At 33.8% G+C, this 20,073-nt stretch overlaps 5 protein-coding genes across 9 annotated transcripts; 3 read left to right on the top strand and 2 right to left on the bottom strand.

Annotated features, from left to right (window-relative positions):
• The first annotated feature begins 101 nt into the window (after positions 1–101).
• On the top strand, positions 102–3,266 carry LOC126755892 (peroxisomal carnitine O-octanoyltransferase). 5 transcript variants are annotated; one of them, XM_050468634.1, is made up of 9 exons: positions 102–204; positions 721–1,111; positions 1,179–1,362; positions 1,431–1,636; positions 1,699–1,914; positions 2,057–2,248; positions 2,318–2,448; positions 2,532–2,948; positions 3,020–3,266. In XM_050468634.1, exons 2-9 carry the CDS (start codon positions 734–736, stop codon positions 3,141–3,143), a joined length of 1,848 nt encoding a protein of 615 aa, XP_050324591.1. In that variant the 5' UTR covers positions 102–204; positions 721–733; the 3' UTR covers positions 3,144–3,266. The 5 variants fall into 5 exon arrangements, with proteins under 5 accessions (XP_050324591.1, XP_050324583.1, XP_050324606.1 ...); XM_050468626.1 differs by having other exon boundaries at positions 141–288; XM_050468649.1 differs by having other exon boundaries at positions 141–441.
• Positions 3,267–4,497: 1,231 nt separating this feature from the next.
• LOC126755929 (protein suppressor of variegation 3-7-like) lies at positions 4,498–6,034 on the top strand. The gene is made up of 4 exons (XM_050468661.1): positions 4,498–4,779; positions 4,835–5,131; positions 5,187–5,262; positions 5,429–6,034. Exons 1-4 carry the CDS (start codon positions 4,730–4,732, stop codon positions 5,969–5,971), a joined length of 966 nt encoding a protein of 321 aa, XP_050324618.1. The 5' UTR covers positions 4,498–4,729; the 3' UTR covers positions 5,972–6,034.
• Positions 6,035–8,064: 2,030 nt separating this feature from the next.
• LOC126754095 (protein suppressor of variegation 3-7) lies at positions 8,065–12,196 on the top strand. Its single transcript, XM_050465997.1, has 8 exons — positions 8,065–8,701; positions 8,760–9,167; positions 9,223–9,393; positions 9,456–9,785; positions 9,851–10,063; positions 10,129–10,323; positions 10,466–11,011; positions 11,083–12,196. The coding sequence occupies exons 1-8, from the start codon at positions 8,283–8,285 to the stop codon at positions 11,657–11,659; spliced, it is 2,859 nt and encodes a 952-aa protein (XP_050321954.1). The 5' UTR covers positions 8,065–8,282; the 3' UTR covers positions 11,660–12,196.
• A 2,985-nt stretch (positions 12,197–15,181) lies between these two features.
• Positions 15,182–18,734, bottom strand: LOC126754101 (TBC1 domain family member 5). Its single transcript, XM_050466010.1, has 10 exons — positions 18,463–18,734; positions 17,986–18,165; positions 17,839–17,923; positions 17,660–17,776; positions 17,446–17,594; positions 17,327–17,377; positions 16,970–17,063; positions 16,781–16,917; positions 16,205–16,724; positions 15,182–16,135 (listed from the first exon to the last, which is right to left on the bottom strand). The coding sequence occupies exons 1-10, from the start codon at positions 18,594–18,596 to the stop codon at positions 15,527–15,529; spliced, it is 2,076 nt and encodes a 691-aa protein (XP_050321967.1). The 5' UTR covers positions 18,597–18,734; the 3' UTR covers positions 15,182–15,526.
• Positions 18,735–19,338: 604 nt separating this feature from the next.
• On the bottom strand, positions 19,339–19,957 carry LOC126751225 (uncharacterized). Its single transcript, XM_050461291.1, has 3 exons — positions 19,843–19,957; positions 19,582–19,766; positions 19,339–19,521 (listed from the first exon to the last, which is right to left on the bottom strand). Exons 2-3 carry the CDS (start codon positions 19,754–19,756, stop codon positions 19,454–19,456), a joined length of 243 nt encoding a protein of 80 aa, XP_050317248.1. The 5' UTR covers positions 19,757–19,766; positions 19,843–19,957; the 3' UTR covers positions 19,339–19,453.
• Positions 19,958–20,073: the final 116 nt, after the last annotated feature.

The following is a 20,073-nucleotide window of genomic DNA, read 5'->3' as shown; positions in this document are numbered from 1 at the left end:
GCTTGTATGCAATGGTATATAAGTATACAACTAGTTTTTATGACAGTATTATCATCTTTAAAAGAAAGTGCACATTTATAAACATACTTAGACATGAAACTATTGCATTTACTAATGTAAAATATGAAGCCGTTCCAGTTAGTTGTTTACAAACATTCTTTCAGTGCGGTTGTTTAGTCACTTGTATACACACACTATGATAATGTACGGCTAGTACACTCTTTGTTGATAACTCTCTGGGCGATAGGGGCTTGTTCTTTATTTTTTTGAGTATTTAGCGGATCAAAGGTCATTTTTGGTATATGTACATGTCCACATCTATGAAAATTGTTTACGTTTGCTCCCTAATTGCTTCTAAGCATTTATTTTCACGTTGGGGTTGTGACGTACATATGCTAATGATTCAATTTTTTATTACCTGTTGGCAGTGGATTAAAAGAAGTAATGATGATTGTGCCAAATATACGAGTTTACATATTGCTCAACTCACTGTTAACGTTATCAATTTTAAAAACCATATTCGACTGTAAATTTAAACTCAAAGTCTACATATGTATGCGTGAATAATAGCCCTAGTAATTGTTTATTCATGAGATGAAATAAATAACATTAATTTACATATGTATGTATGTATGTATAGTAGAGTCGAAGGAAATAAGTATATCATTAATAAGCTTAGATTGTAGCTGCTCATGAACGTTTATTCTTTCACATTTTTAGTTCTTCTTAAGTCATGGATCGTGCCAGCATTTTCTTCCTAGATGAAGGCGAATCAAACACTTTCGATTTTGACGAAACCTTACCACCATTGCCACTACCAGACCTACACGATACATTACAACGCTACTATGAAACTATTAAACCATTTGGATCACCGAGTGAATTAGAAAAATCTAAGAGAATCATTTCTGATTTTGAATGTGGCATCGGCACTCAATTGCATAGTAAACTAAAAGAACGTGCTGCAGTTAAAAAGAACTGGTTAAATGAATGGTGGGATAAATATGCCTACCACATGTTACGTACACCACTAATTCCATACATCATAATGGCGATGCCTGTAAACTTAGAAGTTATAAATATTCCAGAGACACCTGCCTTCCTACTAAAGGTTTGTACGGTGGTCGGGTTACTTGTAAATATTCAGTATTTACTTAATACAATTTGTTACCGTTTAGAATCTAGCGCGAATATTGTACCATACTCTTGAGTTTTGGAATTTGTTACGGAAAGCAACAATTAAACCCCATTCATCACATGGTGGCAAAATTAAATATTCTTCAGCGTTATACAAACGATTTTTCTCGGCAACACGAGCTCCAGGCATAGAATATGATTACATAAAAACTTACTTTAAGCCAAGTATAGTATTTGCAGAAACCCCAAATCTTTATTAAACTACATCTAAAAAATTGTATTCTCTGTTTTAGTTAACGAAGGTACCACGCCATCTCATGTCGTTGTTTCTGGAAAAGGACGTATATTCGCCTTTGACGGTTTACATGCGGATGGAACACTAATTTCGCCTCAAGAAATCCTTATCGTTTTGCAGCGTATTCGAAGTATTTTGGACTATGAATTAATGGGCGACTGCGTCCCTGTCCTTACACATGACGATCGCACTACTTGGGCAAATGTTAGTAAATCAAGAATAACAGAAAATCCACAACTGAACTAAATTAACGAACATTATTGTAGAATTATATGCATCTTCAAGAGATTTCGGAGAAGAATAAGGAAACTATAGAGACTATAGAAAGCTCTTCTATAATTGTTACATTCGATGAAAATGAGCCTCATAGTTATGAAGAAACTTCGCAGCTTTGTGTTAATGGCGATTTTCACTCAAAATGGGGAGACAGAAGCAGTACAATTATTGCTTTCAAGAACGGACGATTTGCGTATGTTGGGGAGGTATGTACATACATGAGAAGCTTGCTGATTAACATATATATATATATAGTACTTATAAATATATACATATGTATACATATATCGGCCATATACATAAACACTCGTTTCAATTAATTAAATTATTATTCCTTTGTATTAAAAGCATTCAGCATATGATGGTACGTTTAGCGTGAGTTATGCACTTTTTGTGCAATTGAGTATGTTTGAAATTGCTGAGCCCGACTGGAGTTGCACAGACAACAGCACATATATTACATTAACTGAATTAAAATTTGACTTGGACAATGAACTTCAAAAGGAGATCGAGCGTGCAAAACTGGACTGTGATCAAAGGGTAGCTATAAATTTGAAACACAAAAATAAACTCATTTAAAAGAATTCATTGACTTTTGAACTGATTTAGAGAAATGACATTATTATAACGTATGATTATTTTAATGAATATGCAAAAGACGATATCAAAAGGTGGAATTTACACCCAGACTCCTTTGTGCAAGTTATAATGCAATTGGCATATGCAGAATTACATCAAGAGTAAGGCATATAATAAATAAAGATTTTTTATAATTTTTTTATATACATACATACATATGTACATATGAATATTCACAACAAAGAACTGCCGCAACCTATGAGACTGCTTTAACTCGCCATTTTTACAATGGTCGAACCGAGACTTTACGCTCTTGTACCACAGAGGTTGATAAGTTTATACAAATGGTGCGTGAAGGGAAGTCTTCTTCCGGAGAAATAGTCGCCGCCTTTCGAAGTGCTGTAAATAATCATAATCACATGATGAATGAAGCACGGAAAGGAAATGGTGTAGATCGACACCTCTTTGGGCTTTGGTGTATAGCATACGAAAATGGAATAGATGTACCAGAGATTTATAATGATCCTTTATATATAAAAAGTGGTGGAGGTGGGAATTTTGTTCTATCTACAAGTACATTGGGTTACACCTCTATTGTTGGATTTGTAGCTCCTATGACACTAGATGGTTATGGTGTCTTTTATTCAATAACCACAGACACGTACGTTTGAGACATTTGTGTTTCTTTCAGTATTAATAACGAATTGTAATTATTGTAATATTCTATTCCAGTATTTATATACAAATCACTGCATTTCGTGATAGCACCAAAACAAGCGCACACAAATTTAACGAAATATTCAAACAGCAATTTTCCAGAATTAAAAAATATTTGGAGGATAATTCTAAGTTGTAAAAAAATGATCTAAGACATTATCTTATATTTTAATGCTTTCATTTTATTATTTTCATTTTTGACTTAGGTGTACTTTAATATACTTGTATTTTTGAAATATTATTAAAAAACAATTTAAGCATTCGCGGCTGTAGTACGATTTCAACACTTGGGAATAATTTGGAAATATGCTTTATTTATACAGCAAAGAAATAACAACCATCCTGCAAGAGATTTTTGTTAAAGTTTCTATGAGTTTCTTAACACTAGAACACAAAGCGTGGTGTCCGAAAGCGAGCAACGCGATAGCCTCCATCCTTCCTCCGCGGCCTCTTTCATAGAAACTAAGAATTGCTGGAATAATAGTTTTTAACATGGACATAAACTCTTCAGATTGTTCTGATAACACTGAAAACTCGTTTAGTATTTGGCTTGATCATCATAGATTAGTCAAAAAAAGTGGAAGATAAATAGAAACAATTTATTGGATATGGCAGAAGAGTTATCCACATGCTTATGTATTTGCACCCTCCAGTTAGAAGGCTTACAAAAAATTCGCTGGAAATATGGAACGATTTGCAAACACAATTTCCTAAATTATATAAAACAACTTTCACTTGTTTACTAAACATTTCCTACATCAGTCCCATCCGAACGAATAAAGTTCTATTTTTGCAAAGCCTAGGAAAAGAACGTTGGGGTTGGAAAAAAACTAACAAATATTTATAGAGAATTAGTTTGGATTAACTTTGTTTGAAATTATTTTTATAAACTTAAACTACTAAATACCATAGTTTTTAATTCCTTTAATAAAAACGGTTAAACTTCAAATTTATTTAATATTATTTTAAAACTTGCATACATACGTATATTTCGTAAACATATGCAAATAAACAAATGTAACTTAATTTCCAGTTTTAAAGTATTTAAATACATTTTTTCATTACTTTCGGTAAAACTTAAACTTTCGATGAAACGATATTTTTATTTGTATCACATCCATGTTAAATTTCAATACATCATAACGACTAAAACATAGATGCTTAATGGACATCCCTAATCATAACCATAACCATATAAAACAGCTGATCGAAACAACACACGGGCAGCACTGTTTCCAATTAGTGCTGCTTTATCATAATGCCATCGCCATAACCATAATCATGCCTATCAATTTAATTCTAGTTATTGATTCTTGTGAGTTTCATTTTGAATATATTTCAATATAGTAACAATTTAACTTCTTTGTCACTGCTCATGCTATTTTTTGATTTGGCGCTTTCGAAATGATAACATAAACTAAGACTTAAAATATCAGCTATTTATAGCATCAATAACCGATTATGATGAATATCGTTACGGTTATGAACACTAGGCGTCTATAATTGAATTTTAATTGTCTTGAGAAATCACATCCTTATGACATTTAAAAGCAATCGATAACAGCATAAATATATCGTTTGTTTTGATTTTCATTCCTATAAACAATTGCAGACTTAACTTTGTGTTATAAACTAAATATTGTAATTTTTTTGTTTTCATTACTTAAATTAAGTATTGCATAAAACGTATATTAATTTGACAAGTTTTTCCAAAAAAGTATTTTGATGAGTGACAACGAGAAGAACATGTCTACCGAGGACGACACGGAGGAAAGGTACTCTATTATATTTAAAGTTTTTGAAGAGCAGTATTGATGTCAAAGATTTCAGCTTTTCGCGATTGCCATTAATAAAAACTCGTGTACGGAAAAACCTTGCGGAGTTGCGACATCCTCGGCAAAAATTTTGCGCTCGTTGGGAAAAGGATTTCCCTTGGCTGAAAGCAGATAAAGTAGACGAATCTGTGGGAATATGCACAGTTTGTAACAAACATCTTGTATGTAAGAAAAGTCATTTAGAGCGCCACCAAAATTCATATAAACATCAAAGACTACAGGGGTTTGAATCATTTGACACAGAATGCGAACCATCACAACCAAGTGCCCCAGAGTTTATGGAATGTGGAAAGTGAGATATGATACAAAATAATCTACATGATTAAAATCTAATGTTAGTTTCTTAGACGTGAATTTAATGGAGAGGAGCAGGAATTTAGCCAAGCCATTGAGTTGGATCCAGATTACAAAGTGGACTTTGACGTAAGTAAACAATATCACAAATCAATTTTAAACTTTACCATTGGCTATGAAAATATCACAGCATAACTACTGTTCTGCTTAGTTCATCATTTAAGATTCTAAAAAATACAGAAAATTTCAGTTTATTGAATTAATTAACTTTTGTTATAATTCAACATATTTAAAGCGAGATTCTGAAAAGCGATTCAAAAAACACTCTGCTAAGGATTTGAAAGCATCACAGAAACATCAAAATGCAAATGGTTCAGAATCTAATGAAAGTCATTCTAATAGGAGCTTCAAACTAGACCGTTTTAAACTGCTTAAAAGAGTTGACCGAGATCGAAATACTCTCAACGAATATTATTTGATAAGGAGAAAACAGCACTCTCCGCCTATACAACAAGCTAAGGATACGTTTGACTTATTTTTTGATAGTGTTTGCGCAACTGTAAAAACATTACCACCGAAGCTGGGGGCAGAAGTGAAGGGTAGAATTTCGCAATTGATAGCAGAGTTTGAATTACGTGCAATATGCGAGAGGGAGGCTCAAGAATGTAGTATTACAATGCCATCCACAACGACTGAAGGTGCCACAATGGTAGTAGCTGCCACCACAACACATCCTCAAGAGGTTACAGCATCTGTAACTCAGGAGTCAGCAGTAATTGACCCTAATACAGGAGTTCCACATATTGTTTACTCATTTCAAACAAAAACAAATGAATAAAACACTTTTTAAAACAGATCAGTCAAATATGATAAATAAATTAATGTCTTAAAAAAAATTTAATTTTCATAGTTGTCAGTTCGTGATAAAAACTACAATATTATCCTGTAATTGTATAATGAAATAAAAAATTATTTTAAGTAGAAAAGCGACTCATTTGATTAACAAAAACATTGCTAATAATTGCACTAAAGAAATAAGATTCAAAGCAAGAGAATCAATTCCAATGATTAATTAATTTTACGAATATATTCAAAATGTTATTTGAGGTCTGCTCGAATAGGTCGACGAATACGGTCTATGGTATGGACACAAAGGCTAAGAGCACAACCTACACGAAAATTTTGAATAACTTGCGTTGTTCTTAACGTAGTTATATTTTGCTTTTGTGGTGGACAAGTCAGGCGCGAAATAACTATATCTTTGTCAACTCAAATATTTTTTTTTTACTTTTACTTTATATTTTGTTGATCTAGATGTACATTCGATAAAAATTAGTGAAAGCACCGATTCGATTCATAACATTTTGATCATAATTGAGAAGTAACTATCGTCCCTAAATAAAGTACTGTCAAAAATTCCTAATGTCTAAATAAACACGGCGGCAACGCTGAGGGGTGTAAAATTCTATTTTGACATCGCGTTATCAACTAAATTTTCAAATGATCAACAGTATTATTAATAAATTAATTCCTTTTGCATTTTATTTATTTTGAACTAATTTTAGAACTTAGAGAGAATTTGACGTAAAGTTGCCGCTTTATTCCGAGATACTGCTTCGGTAATAACGCGATAACGTGCTGTTCAAAGCTTTATTTAAGTATGTTACTAAGTAACCTGAATAACAACCCTAGGTTAAGTCCCTGATTAATTATGTAAGAGTGACCATCGTCATGCAAAAATTGAAAATTTTGCACGGAATTAATGATATTATAGTTGTATGTTCTTAGGTATGAATATCAATCCATGAATACAATTAAATATTCATATTCCCGACATTTGCTTACCATTTGTTTGCAAACCATGACCACGACTTGAATGGAAAAATTGATTAAGACAGCGATCAAGTTCGAAAAGCGAGAGTGTATTCCAACTTTCTTGAACGTGTAAAATCCGGGTAACTTAAATACGTTCGACCTTCCGGTTCATTTTATCGATCAATATGTAAGATATATGTAAATAAAATTCAAAAAGAACCATTTTATTATAACAGTGTTTCCTCCGATTTGAACGCTTCCTTAGTTGCTTATTTTTTAATTCACTGAATTCCATATCATCAAAGAATTTTTTCAATCCTGTTTGCACAAATTAAAATAAAGTCGGGATTTTCCATTAGTGTAGCTCAATAATCCCTAGTAAATTTTGAAAAACCAGACGTCACGAGCGTGTTTATTTTAATCGGTAATCTCGATTATTAGTCAAAAGTTCTAAGTTGATGTGTGATATTTTTGCTCATAACACGCAACTTTTATTTTGTTCTGTACAGAAAATATTTCTTATCGATAATAATTGCTGTTCATATTGCCATAACAGACTGCCGACTGCGTATTGCTTATTTTTGGCAATACTTTTCTAAATACATTTTTTTATAAAAATATTTGTTCTATCGATGGCAATTTTTCAAAGTGAGTTTCAATAGAAATTTTTGGAAATAGTAATGAAGTACATGAGCACTTAAAAAGAATTGAAAAACAAGTTAAATTTTAATGATAATTATTAGCATGGGTACATGTCTGTGCAGAAATTTTTCTTTTTCGCTTCTCATTAAGTTTTGTCATCTTCATAATCTTTGTAAACGATTCAAGAGTTCAAACTCTCGCTTGATATGCCAGACGTTATTGTTAAGAAATCAAGTTACCATTAAAAATATTGCCTATTTCAACACAATAAATTTGAATTTCATATCAAATAATTAATGCCTGTGGGGATGCAGCGTTAGTACATCATGTTTTGAACTTAGGCGCCAAAGTTTTAACATATGTAAACCTTAACAGACTGTCGATAATTCTGTTGCAGATAATTGAGTAAGTAATTTACAATAATCTGGCAAGGCCTGTAAGCATTTTTGTATACTGTCTAGGCTTTATAGTTTGTCTCTGCATTATCCTTGTTTACGAAGTTTGAGTGTATTATTTGCTCTTCGTCCTAAGAAAAATATATTTAATATATTCTCAGGTGTTAGAATATATTAAAGAGATTTCTGAAATGTTATTTTATACTTTGGTCAATTAATTTTTATATTTTGGTTTCAAAAACTTAAATCGACGTTCAAAGCAAAATTGGCGGCAATAAATCCTTTTCAATTTATAAAATGGAGTTTGTGTGTTTAAGAAATATAAGCATAAAGGACGAACCAGTTGATTATACTGACAATATTGAAAGTTCAGAGGTGATGATTGAGTCTGAAGAACGCACTATAGTTGATGTAGATCCGATGAATTTGTTGGAAGCTATAGCTGAACGCTGTAGTGAAGACGACCAAGAAGTCAACGTGACATCAAATTGTGATGATGTGGGGTTAAGTGATAAGTGGAAAAATTGGATAAGAACATATCCCTGGTTGTTGCGTAGAACTGAGGGTAAACGCCTAGGTTTCTGCCTCTATTGTGGCAAGGATATGAATGTTGAGGGTGCTTGTTCTCTACAAAGGCATGATGGGGCAATGATACACAAAGAAAGGCAACATAACTATGAACAATTTTTACATTCTTGCAAGGAGGCCTTTAATGAGTAAGCACGGTGTAAAAACGTATTAATATCAATATAAAGTATCAATTTTTTTTTTTAGAGATGGGTTATCTGCCATAAAAAATGAAGTTGATGATTTTAATGCACAGCGAATTTCAACGGAATTAATAAGAAAACGTTTGGAAAGATCCAAAGATTTGAATGATTTTAACTGGACTAATTGGCAAAAAGCACACTGCTGGTTAGTACGTCAGAATCATGCTGATGAGTGCGGAACTAAGGGTTACTGCAAATACTGCAATTGTGTTTTCGATGTAGAATTTTCCCTCAATAGACAAAGGCACGAAAATTCTATTAAACACAAACTTAACGAGAAGATGTTTTATAGTCAAACGGTTAATGGAGAAAATTCTATTAATTTGGGAGAAATATGTGGAAATGGATTCGAGGCAGCAGGATACGTGGAAATTGATGAAAATAATATACGAATGGACAATCGTGCCAAAAAGTATTATAAATAAGCTTATTTATGCCGTAAAATATCTAAATTTTTTATGTTACAGTAAAGTGTTAAAGGGGCGCCTTTTCGATAAAGTTCCAAATTCTAGTAAGCAAAGGTGTTGTCGGATTTGCAAAGTGATAATGGACAAACATAGCTGCCGAAAACATTTAAAGACGAAATTGCATAAGAAGAACATGCACGCATTCGCATATAGTGCCAGAAAAGATAAAATGTATTATTTATATATTTGAATATTATGAAGTAGTCAATTTATTTTTTGTATTTTGTCTTTAGTAACAAAGCAAATGTCAATGATAATATGCCAATCGACTGGAGTAAATATACGAAATTTCATAAATGGATTTGTGCTGACCCAGATGATCCCAAGTATGCCTACTGTTCCTACTGCGAGAAAAGATTTATGTACGGCTTGTCAACGGTAAAAAAGAACCTACATGAAAAATCACAATCACATTGCGAAGCCATGAAGCGAAAACTAATAAACGGAACTCTGAATAACGAACTGGAAAACCAAGATGAAACTGGGCAGTTAAATGAAGGAGATAGCGTAAATTTTGACGCCGACGAAAGTGATCGATCAACAGTCGACAATGTCTTGAAACGGTATTTAAAATATAATAATAATTATTATTATTATTAAAAATCTCTTACATGCGACTTCAATATAGCAAACGAGCGATGTATACAGATGAGTGGTTTGAACTAAATCCATGCTATCAGCGAAACCAAGAGGATGAAGATTATATCTATTGTAAATGTTGTAAAGTGCAGCTCCTAATTAAAAACTTAAATTTAGGCAAACACGAAAGAGCTGAACGTCACAGATTTTCCAAAAGTGCTTATATTCAAAATACGAAGCGGGAAAAGCTAGACAGCAGTTTGTAAGTTCTTTATTGAATTATAATTATATTAACAATACACCAGTTGATAAATGTCATTATTTCAGAGAGGAGCCTAGAGAAAGCGTTGTCAACGTACCATGGATGCGACGAACAAAGAACGGCCAAACTTATTGTAAATACTGTCGTGTAGTTATTTCAAATCAGTATAAGCCTACTCTACATGAGAAAACAGAACGACATAAATTCGCAACTCAAAAATTTCTAGCTCGCAGAAATATGATGTTGGCGGAAGGAGATATGTGAGTATAAATGATAGACAATTTTAGAATCGGTATTACGTGTCATTTGACCCTAAACCTTTGGTCTTCTAAAGGTGAAAACGTTAAAACCGATACATATACGCATTAATATAATACATTCTTACTTTGGGTAATATTTTAGAATGAAAACCGAAAAGCATCAATTTAATGTTCCCCACGATGAAGGTGGAGTTAGCGAGGAAGAGGTTAAACCGGTAATGGATGCCGGTGGTAATCCACAAAATTGGCATAAGCAATATGTGTGGTTAATATTCAGCGAAACCGAATCACGGGAGCACTACGGTTACTGCAATTACTGTAAACAAAGCGTATTTGTACCCACTAACAAATTTGCGTCCAAACATGAATGCACCGCAATGCACATACGCGCGCATCTAACACGACAAAACGAAACAGGAGCATCACAAAATTCAAAAACGGAGGACACACCTACGCAAAGTAACGCCATCGGAAAATTTAAGTTATATAAATGGCTTTTAGCTGATCCCGAAGGCAATAGGAGTTTTGGATATTGCAAATACTGCAAAACTCGCGTTATGACTGAAGGTTTATTGGCATTAGCTCATCATAATTCGCGTAGTCATCGAAAAGCGACCAACAGTTATTTACAGAATCCGGATACTGAGATTGCCGAGGAGAACAATCAAATGCACATACTAGACGATAGGTAAATATTAATACCACAAATATGCTAGTAAATATTTTTGACTTACTTTTACTTAACACATTTGTATAAAGGATCCAGCAAACTATGGAAAACATTAATCCAGATGAATCTGGTTCCGAAACATCACTGGCTACTCGACTGACTAATGCTCATACCGAGATGCTTAGCTTGATTCGTGAAATGAGGGGTAATAAGACGCGACAGAATATGACAATACTATCCGGTCCATTGTCCGCAGCTGCATCCCTATCACCTTCGGATGCTGATATATGCTATTCACGTGTATCCGAACAGCGCAATGGCAAGCTGGAGTTCAATGTATTAAGTCAGGCTAAGCGTGAGCGAAACACATACGATTTATTCTTTGAGAGTATGAATGAAACCGTAAAAAGATTACCCTCGGATTTGGCGGCTGAGAGTCGAATTAAAATTATGCAAATTGTCTATGATTTGGAAATGCGCGCATTACAGCGAAACCCTCAATCAACACAAAGTCCGAATACGACACCGTTGTCGTCGCGCTCAACGTTGGCCATGAGGGAGCGCAGCGCTTCGGTTACAAAGCCGAATTCTGATTCGATCATTCCAGATAACAATGAGCAAAGTACAAATGAAACAAATCAGAGTGTTACCAGCGATGCGCCATAACTAGATTGTATATGCTATTTGCATTTTTTACATCTTTTTAACGTTTTTAAACATTAGTCTTTATTTTGATAATCAATTTCACAACTGTTAAGGAATATTTTCAGTATACCCTTATAAATATAATGTATAACAATTATAATAAATCATTATTGGTTATGAATTGATTTTGTTCATTAACATTTGTTCAGAACTAAATTTATTGTTTCAAGCAAAAAGAATACCTTTGCATTAGTATTTTTACTATAGAGGTAGTAGTTATTTACATTTTAAAAATTGCATTTTTAATTATCTACTTTGATACTATTATGATTTTAATTAGACATCCTTAACAGTTGTGATCATTCGTTTTTTTTCTCAATGCGAATTAGAGAAAAACATTTAGTACTAAATTTTAAGCTTCATTTATAATAGTTTTCATGTAGTAACGATTTTATGAAAAGTAAAACAGAAAAAATAAAAGTGTTACGTATATAATTCCTCCTTAACTTTGGCTAAGAGTAATAAATAACCATTTGGATTAGCATGAAAATAAGTAAAGTGAGTATTTTCTTTTATACCTAGTATCGGCATTTGACAAACTGTCTATCGGTAAGTTGCTGTTGGAGCGTCAGGAAGTATTCCTGAATTGGAGGAAAATTCCGTATCCGTTCCGGTTACGTAGACCCGACGCCGACTGTAGTGCGGTAACTGCAGTAAAAAGTAAAGCTCTTTGTGCATAAGAATTTTCTTTATAAAAACTAGACATACTACTGATCCTAATTTGTTCTCGGTCAAGAACTGTCAACTCGATTATTACTTCTCCATTTTGGCTTTATCTTCTGTTGACTAGAGGCAAATTTCTGTGTTTCATAAAACTCACATACATACATCGATAGTTTAATACTAGTAATTAATTGTTCAAGTAGAATAAATCACTACCTCTCTGGAATGCTGTTATTGTGAAAGCCATTGAATACAAGTTCGAACCCGTTCTAGTTACGAAAACCCGACTGTCTAGAGAAAAACTTCATCTTTAAAGGTGTATTTAGAAGTGAAACTAAGAACTTAGCGCTGTTGCTAACTTAATATGGAAATCGCGTGGTCGGGCATAATTTAAGCACTGATCATCGAAAAGTCGGAGTCATGCAGCCGGAGCAAAGTCACGATAAACCAATCAAGTCTTCAAGGACACAAGTTTTTCTAAGGGTTTTAGGACAGAACGAAATAGTGCGAAAGGATCAGAGAGCACACACAACGGATCTATGGTCGTGGTGTCTATCCTCCGCCATCTATCTACCGGAAACTAATAAACGCAAATGAAGAAACTTCAGATCTGTCACAACTTCGCCTTCTTCCCTCCTCTTTAATCCAAATATACGTTCGCTTCGTGTTTAACCCCACTTAAGCCCTTCACCGTCTCCTGCAGTCCGCGAGGTTAGGTAGGCAATCTAAATTTTTCGATATTAATATAGGAGTCGCTCTCAATCTGGTACTTTCAATGTTAAGAACCCTTTTTATTTTCTGTCCTGTTAGTCCAATATCGGATAAAAATCCGAGTCTGTTTTGGTGCACCCGATTGTCTTAGGAACAAACACAGGTCTTGAGAATCGCTGCTGAAAGATGGTGATGTAATCATGCTATTTTGCAGCCCTTGTCGTCGTCGATTTCAATGACTAATATGTACATATGTACTATATGTTTTATACAGAACTCTGGTATACCAGAAAGTTCAGTGAATGGTATTTTTATCGATTCCTTGGCTTGCATAGCAAATTAATTCTCAAATAAAATGGCTTTTTATACAATCATAAGCTGTTCGTAGGTGTTTTTGGGAAACATTGAGAAATACCTGCAAGACACTCGGAAAACATATACATACATATGTATGTACAATAGTTTTAAATATGTGTACCCCTAAAGAAAGTGACCGAAGCTAAATCCTAAAATTCAGCAATACTTTGGGCAGGAACAAAGATATATGGATGTGAACATACAACGTAGGAATTCTGGATTGTCTAGCTGAGTAGAAAAACGAGTAAATTCCTCTTATCAACATTACCAAGAAGGAAGTGCAATATCGCTCTGGCCCGAAATACAATTATTAAATTTATAAGAATGCTGAGCTTCAATGAGTCATTGTGAAAGCGTAGGCCAACAAAAACCATTGCTTTCATTACATATGTAAGTATGTATGTACCTATATTTATATTCTAATCCACATTAAGCGGAATATACTTTACGACTGGCTGGGACAAGTCGTAAGGAATGATATTCATCAAAGTAGAGGAAGAGAAAGGTCCCCTCTAGAGCCGAATCGTGTTCTCGGAGAATGTTCTTACAATAAGTCGTTGACCTATAACAATATACCGACGGAATTTCGGTCTCGACAAACTTCAGACGTGTACTGAATGCCATTTACAGTGGAGCTATTAGCACGTCCATTGACTTCCTTCCAGTTCCATTTCTTCCAATTCTCACAACAGTCAGTTGTTCTTCACACCGGAATTGACCCGCATTTTATTCGGCCAATGGCTTTTATTTCGAGGATCTAACCCCATATAGATAGATACTCCCTTCCAGTGATTAGCGATATTATATTCTTCAAAGCAGAGAAAGAGGAAGGTCCCCTCTGGAGGCGAATCGGTTCCTCGTAGAATATTCTTACAATAAGTCAACCTATAACAGTATACCGACGGAATTTCGTCTCGACAAACTTCAGACGTGTACTGAATGCTATTTATAGTGGAGCTATTAGCATAAGTGATTTCAATGACAGTTGATTTTGCACTTTATCCCAAAGAAGGGTTAGGTATTAGCTACAAAACAACAAGGTGGTATCTGCGTTGGAAGGATAGGGAGGTCAAAAACTTGGTAGAGCGTTTCGCGTTTGCCTGAAATTGGCGATAATTCCCATAGCAACAAAGCAGCCCTAGAATTATTTTGGACTCGGTCGAAATCGGTTACAGGACCAATCAAGACGCTGAGGATACGGTCAGCTTATTTTTGCCATCACAGCAAAGAATTTACGAGATGAAGATAAAGTAGGTGATACATATTTCCCAGAAATTCAATTATAGACATTTGATCGCGCAGCTAATCCAAAACTCGGAAACTTTTCGCAAAATTGTTACAGTAACAGATTACACACAGAAGGACCGCCTTTGGATAAATAACATGCAAAGTTGGATGATAAAGTTGAGTCCAGGTCGGAGACTCCAGAGAGCTTATTTCGGATAAAAATCCGGGTCCGTTTCGGTTACGTAAACCTGTCTTACTACAAGCCACACCAGTTCCAAGTTTAGCTCCTAAACATGATGGTGCTCAATGAAGTACTGTGAATAGTAAAAGATACAATTACTAAATTTAGGTACTCAATCCTAGAACCCAGCTCTATCACAAACCCGAGGCAAAATGCTAGAAAACCATCAGCCACCAAACCTAGAATGATTAATGGATAAATGTAGTTTCATTGAGAGCACCAAATTCAACAGATACCTTCTCATTTCGCTTTCCACTTTTTTATAACAAAAATAAAGCACTGACTCTGTTGTCCTGATTCCGAAGCGCTACCGATTGATTCATAGAAACTTTATTGGAGTAATCCGGTCAGCTACAAAATGTACCATACAAATCATTGTCACTAAAGTCTATAAATAAATCCATATAAGTACGTAGGCGTCTAAAAATGTTCGTCAGACAGAATATATTAGTTTCTCTCCAAGCAATGTTTAAAGAAAATGTTTGTGACTTAACTATATTTCAAAAAAATACTAACAAAACTGCATTGATGCATTTAATATAATTAAAACTATGATCTTAAAGTATAAAAAACGATTTTGTGAATTTATGGATATGAAGGATATTTGTACTAAGTACATAAATATACAATCATTGATCTAATTTAGATCTTTGAGAAGTCTTGCTACTACTTGTCGCCTCGGTTCCTTCTTTACTTGTAATTCTCGGTTGGTTGTCTACGACCGGCTCCACAACACATTCGGAAGGCTCAATCGTTATTAGTTCAATTTCACGGTTGTTGCCAAGCAAATGCGACGGATTGGATGAAATGTTCTCTTCTGGACGTTCATAAGCATTGATCGCAATCGCTGAAAATTCCGAAAGCAACTCTTTATCTGTAACAGTTTTGCGTGGTTTTTCAAGCTCTTTGCGTAGTTCGCCTGTCGTGCCAGCACCACTAGGCATAGCTGTACTTTCACTGCTATTATAATTTTTCCAGCGACCTTTCTTCGAACTCACTTGCTCATTAGCTTCAAGTGCTTCATCGATTGGTGGTCTGGCCGCATGAATGGGAAACACAAATTTAACATCTAGAAAGTCACATAATTCCTCAATACCATCTAATGCCTGCAATAGCTCTCTCGAGCTATTTCCTTGGATATGTTTTTTCATAGTGGCTACATATAATTGGAGTTTGTTCCGTGCTATGGATATTATCGTTTCGGCATTCCTTAATTCCAAATTAATCAGTTCTTGACTCTAAATAAAAAGAGAATAAACTACATAAGTTGTGCTGAATTAAAGATTAACCATCTAATTAGAACAAACATTTTTGGAAAGGCCTTCGGCGATGGCGCCTTCTTCATCAGCAACGTCTTTTCGTAACCGTGCCGCAGAGTCTGCAGCATTTTGTGCTTGTAGTTTTACTATGTGCTGCTCCATTTTTGAAAAATTATCACCTTTTGAAGTTGAACTACCTCTTGGTGATTTATTGGAAGACTCGGTATTACTAAAATTCGTACTACGTGAGTTTTGTATTGCTCCCTTTTGCTTGTTGTTCGTAAAATAGACAAACGCATTGATGGGACGTTCAAATCTTTTCGGCATAAGCATGTGCAATGCATGACGCAGAATTAAGTTCACATCGACGTTGGTCGGATAGCGCATCAAGTATGTAAGGCAGCTTGTTTGGTCGCTGAGCAGCAATTTGTCACGAATGCGTATCAGCATTGCCACTAGAATGTAGTTTGGTAAATCGAAATGGTCGCTATCTGCGAATATCGCATCCCAAATCACCAACAAATCGAGAAGTGCGAATTCTCGACCGAAGAGTAAACGAAGCCAACGACTACAAGAAAAATATATTACAAACATGTCAGAGTTAAAAACTTGCAATTCACTTACATTCCAAATATATGTAAAGGTATATCGAGTTTCAAAAGGTAATTGTGCAAATGCAAATCCTCTTTGGCAAGAATCTTCTCACGAATTGATATAAGTTGACTTATGATTTCTACACCGGTTCCCATGCCATGATTTGTCTAAAAGTTATTATTATAACGTTAAAGTTTTTAATGTTATTTACAAACTCACTTCACTTTCCGCATGGAAACGCTCGTGTGGTTGTGCGAAATTCTTTATCCGATAGTAAGACTCAATGGATGACATCAAACGGGAAAATAAAGAGCTAAAGAGTGATACAGCTTAAATTATTGAAATATTACACTAGATATCTATAGATGTAGTGTTTTAGAATACATACATAGTTATGGTTTAATGTCTGTAAAAACTAAAAAAAAATTAACATCGGTTGCACCGAAGCTATAAAGAAGCTTCGACATAAGAACTTGGACAGACAGATAGATAGTTGGACATGACTAAAATTAATGTTAATATTTAAATATAACCTTTTCGTAAAATGCACCCATGCTTAACATTAGGACAACTTACTAAGTATCAGCTTCCAAGTAATTTGGGTCCAGCACGTTTAAAAGAAGTTCACTAGAAGTAATAAGCATTGAGCATTTTTAGCATACACACATTTGATATTTTAAAGGTATATACCTTACCTCGTTTGATTTTGAGCTATCTCCGAAAAATGAAGCAGTGACTGTTGGTCGCCATAGAAAACAAATAATAGAGGTGCAAGGATTTCATGCATACCTTGCCGGTAGCACATATACGGATGTTCTCGTGCGTAATAGAAAAGAATGTTACACTGTGGAATTCATACATATTATTAATAATGACATCAATATAATTAATTTTTTTAATATAACAAACCATGGCATTTTGTATTAACGGCTTACGAAAGAAGTCCACTCCCGGGAAAGTTCGAATAACATCTTGACTTATAACAGCAAAAAGTTCTCTGTCGCTAAAATATTGGTTCCACACGCTCTATAAGTATATAAATAAAACTTATTACAGAAATGATAAATGGTAACTCATTACTTTCTTACCTCCTCCGATTGTGACAGTGGATTATCATCAGGTAACGTATTATCATGAGGGTCCTTTATAAATTCGTCTTTCAGCTTTTCGTACCTTAAATTAAAAATATTACGGTTTTACTTGTTTAAAGTAAAAATAAAACCAATATTACCTACCGCTTCCGTTGCATCTCCCTTTGTTCTTTCCAACTACGGTAATTAGGATTTAAAACTCGTAGCAATAATGACCAATAAATGCTTCGGAACTTTGAAACTTTTAAATCACCTTCTAATGCTTGCTCCCGTATATACTCGGGGTCTTCATCCAAAATTTTTAACAGATTATCCCATTCTTCCCTGTATACAATTAAAAAATGTAATAAAGGTATGTACATATATATGTAAATTATAGAACATTGAAGAGTATACGCCCTTTTATTTTTAAATTAATAAATGAGAGTTGAAAGTAATTTTGAAAGAAAATTGAAAGAAAATTAATCAGTTATTTCCGAAAAAGTAAGAATTAAATAAAGTCATTATTTAATCATTTGGAAGGGTTCCTTTTAATGTTTGTACTATGATGCATTTATAATCAATTTTATCAGTGCCCAAGTAGAATCATAGATAAGGTGGTCGACCATTATATATAATTACCTATACCGTTCCGCCGATGACATTGTGTCGGTTGTACTTAATTCTTGGCCTCGCTCTTCCTTAATATTTGTAGAAATTTGAGAGTTATCTTTAGGCATATATTGTTTTATAGCTTCAATGCCTTGAACATACATTTTCGAGTGAAGTTATAGAATATTTTTTAAACTATAACATGTTCCAAACGAAAATCCTATTTGAAATATGTTAAATTTAATCAAATTCACAAAAGATGCACCGACTAAAGTTTTGTTTTTATCAAATTGCAGTGCTTCGACAGCGTTGCCCCATTATAAAATTTTATTTTCGCCTGCTTTAAGTTAAGGTTATTAAGCTCATACTAAACAAATATTTTGTATTAACATCATAATTTATATATTATATTATATATACTAGCTTGTTATTATGGCCTTTAAATTAATTCGAATTATGCAAACATTAAATCACAATTGTTAGAAAAAATGATTGAAGCCGAGATGGCAGCATTATTTTGATATAAAAAATAACATTACTCGAAATTTGGTTTTGTTTATAATTAATCTTATTGGACATTTATAAAACATTTAGAAAATATTTGTTTAGGTTGATTGTTAAAATTTTCTATTAACGAATTTTATTGCACATTTTCAAACATCTGAAACTCATTCCCGCTTATTACGCCACATTTTTAGAATTTCAACCGATTTCATTCCCCACCAATTTACTTACCCAGTTTCCTTAATATCATTATATTGAGAGAAGTAAATTAAAATGACTTGAACAATTATGAACATAAATCACACAATATACTATAAAATGCAAACATGAGCATTAATGGAATACCCTAAAAGGTATTCTTAAATTATCTAATGAACAGAAAGAATATAAATGACCAAATAATTAAGTTATATCCAATTTTTGTTAGGGCTAAATGTGTGCTATTTATTCCTGAACATATTATCGAAAGTTTTCATATTAGATATTAAATCAAGGGGCGAGTGAAATTCTTTTACATCTAATGATGTTCGGCAGCTTCCTTTGCCTGGCTCTCGGCCCACTTCTTCTTGTTTTCAGGTGAGTTTGCTAAAATTAAAAAAGGTAATAAAACAAAATATTCATTCCGAGGATTTGTTTTTAACTCACCCAATTTGCTGATTTTATAGAAGACAGGAATGCACAAACCGAAGGCAACGAAATAGTATTTCCAGATCCATTGCTTTTGGATATAATGCTTCAGAGGGAATTGGGCAATTTTTGCACTGAAAGTATATGGATACTTCATTGGGCGTCCAACTTTCTCAACCGCTTTATCAGACATTGTGATGGTTCTGTCAATATAAATTTATAATTCAATATTTCTAATTAACAGTGCCTTTTATTTGTGAAAAAAATTATGTAACTTACAATTAGTTTTCAACAGGCAAAAAACACCAATCAGCACACTATGTGATTCCTCTTCTATCACAAAAGCCATATTCACGATGGTAGTTGTCAAAATGTCAGTACTGCCAGACATTGTTATGTCACTTACATAAATAATTTATTTTTCAATTAACATCACATATGAAAATTCGCGGAATCAATTTCAGAGCAACAAAAATTAAGTTTATACATTTAATTACCATAAAATTATTG

This window comes from Bactrocera neohumeralis, chromosome 2 (genome assembly GCF_024586455.1).
Source record: "Bactrocera neohumeralis isolate Rockhampton chromosome 2, APGP_CSIRO_Bneo_wtdbg2-racon-allhic-juicebox.fasta_v2, whole genome shotgun sequence".
Lineage (NCBI taxonomy): Eukaryota > Metazoa > Arthropoda > Insecta > Diptera > Tephritidae > Bactrocera > Bactrocera neohumeralis.
Note: the sequence above shows the minus strand (reverse complement) of the source record. Positions and strands in the feature narration are given on the sequence as shown.

Excerpts from the sequence above, each read along its gene's own strand:
- LOC126755892 (XM_050468634.1), top strand. The coding sequence starts at position 734 with ATGGATCGTGCCAGCATTTTCTTCCTAGATGAAGGCGAATCAAACACT. Across the intron at positions 1,363-1,430 it reads AAAAACTTACTTTAAGCCAA|TTAACGAAGGTACCACGCCA; the intron begins GTATAGTATTTG and ends TCTCTGTTTTAG. Across the intron at positions 1,915-2,056 it reads GATTTGCGTATGTTGGGGAG|CATTCAGCATATGATGGTAC; the intron begins GTATGTACATAC and ends TTGTATTAAAAG.
- LOC126755929 (XM_050468661.1), top strand. The coding sequence starts at position 4,730 with ATGAGTGACAACGAGAAGAACATGTCTACCGAGGACGACACGGAGGAA. Across the intron at positions 5,132-5,186 it reads GAGTTTATGGAATGTGGAAA|ACGTGAATTTAATGGAGAGG; the intron begins GTGAGATATGAT and ends TTAGTTTCTTAG. Across the intron at positions 5,263-5,428 it reads ATTACAAAGTGGACTTTGAC|CGAGATTCTGAAAAGCGATT; the intron begins GTAAGTAAACAA and ends ACATATTTAAAG.
- LOC126754095 (XM_050465997.1), top strand. The coding sequence starts at position 8,283 with ATGGAGTTTGTGTGTTTAAGAAATATAAGCATAAAGGACGAACCAGTT. Across the intron at positions 9,168-9,222 it reads ATGGACAATCGTGCCAAAAA|TAAAGTGTTAAAGGGGCGCC; the intron begins GTATTATAAATA and ends TTTATGTTACAG. Across the intron at positions 10,324-10,465 it reads ATGTTGGCGGAAGGAGATAT|AATGAAAACCGAAAAGCATC; the intron begins GTGAGTATAAAT and ends GTAATATTTTAG.
- LOC126754101 (XM_050466010.1), bottom strand. The coding sequence starts at position 18,596 with ATGTATGTTCAAGGCATTGAAGCTATAAAACAATATATGCCTAAAGAT. Across the intron at positions 18,166-18,462 it reads TCATCGGCGGAACGGTATAG|GGAAGAATGGGATAATCTGT; the intron begins GTAATTATATAT and ends AATTGTATACAG. Across the intron at positions 16,136-16,204 it reads CCGAAGGCCTTTCCAAAAAT|AGTCAAGAACTGATTAATTT; the intron begins GTTTGTTCTAAT and ends CTTTTTATTTAG.
- LOC126751225 (XM_050461291.1), bottom strand. The coding sequence starts at position 19,756 with ATGTCTGATAAAGCGGTTGAGAAAGTTGGACGCCCAATGAAGTATCCA. Across the intron at positions 19,522-19,581 it reads CTATAAAATCAGCAAATTGG|CAAACTCACCTGAAAACAAG; the intron begins GTGAGTTAAAAA and ends TTTTAATTTTAG.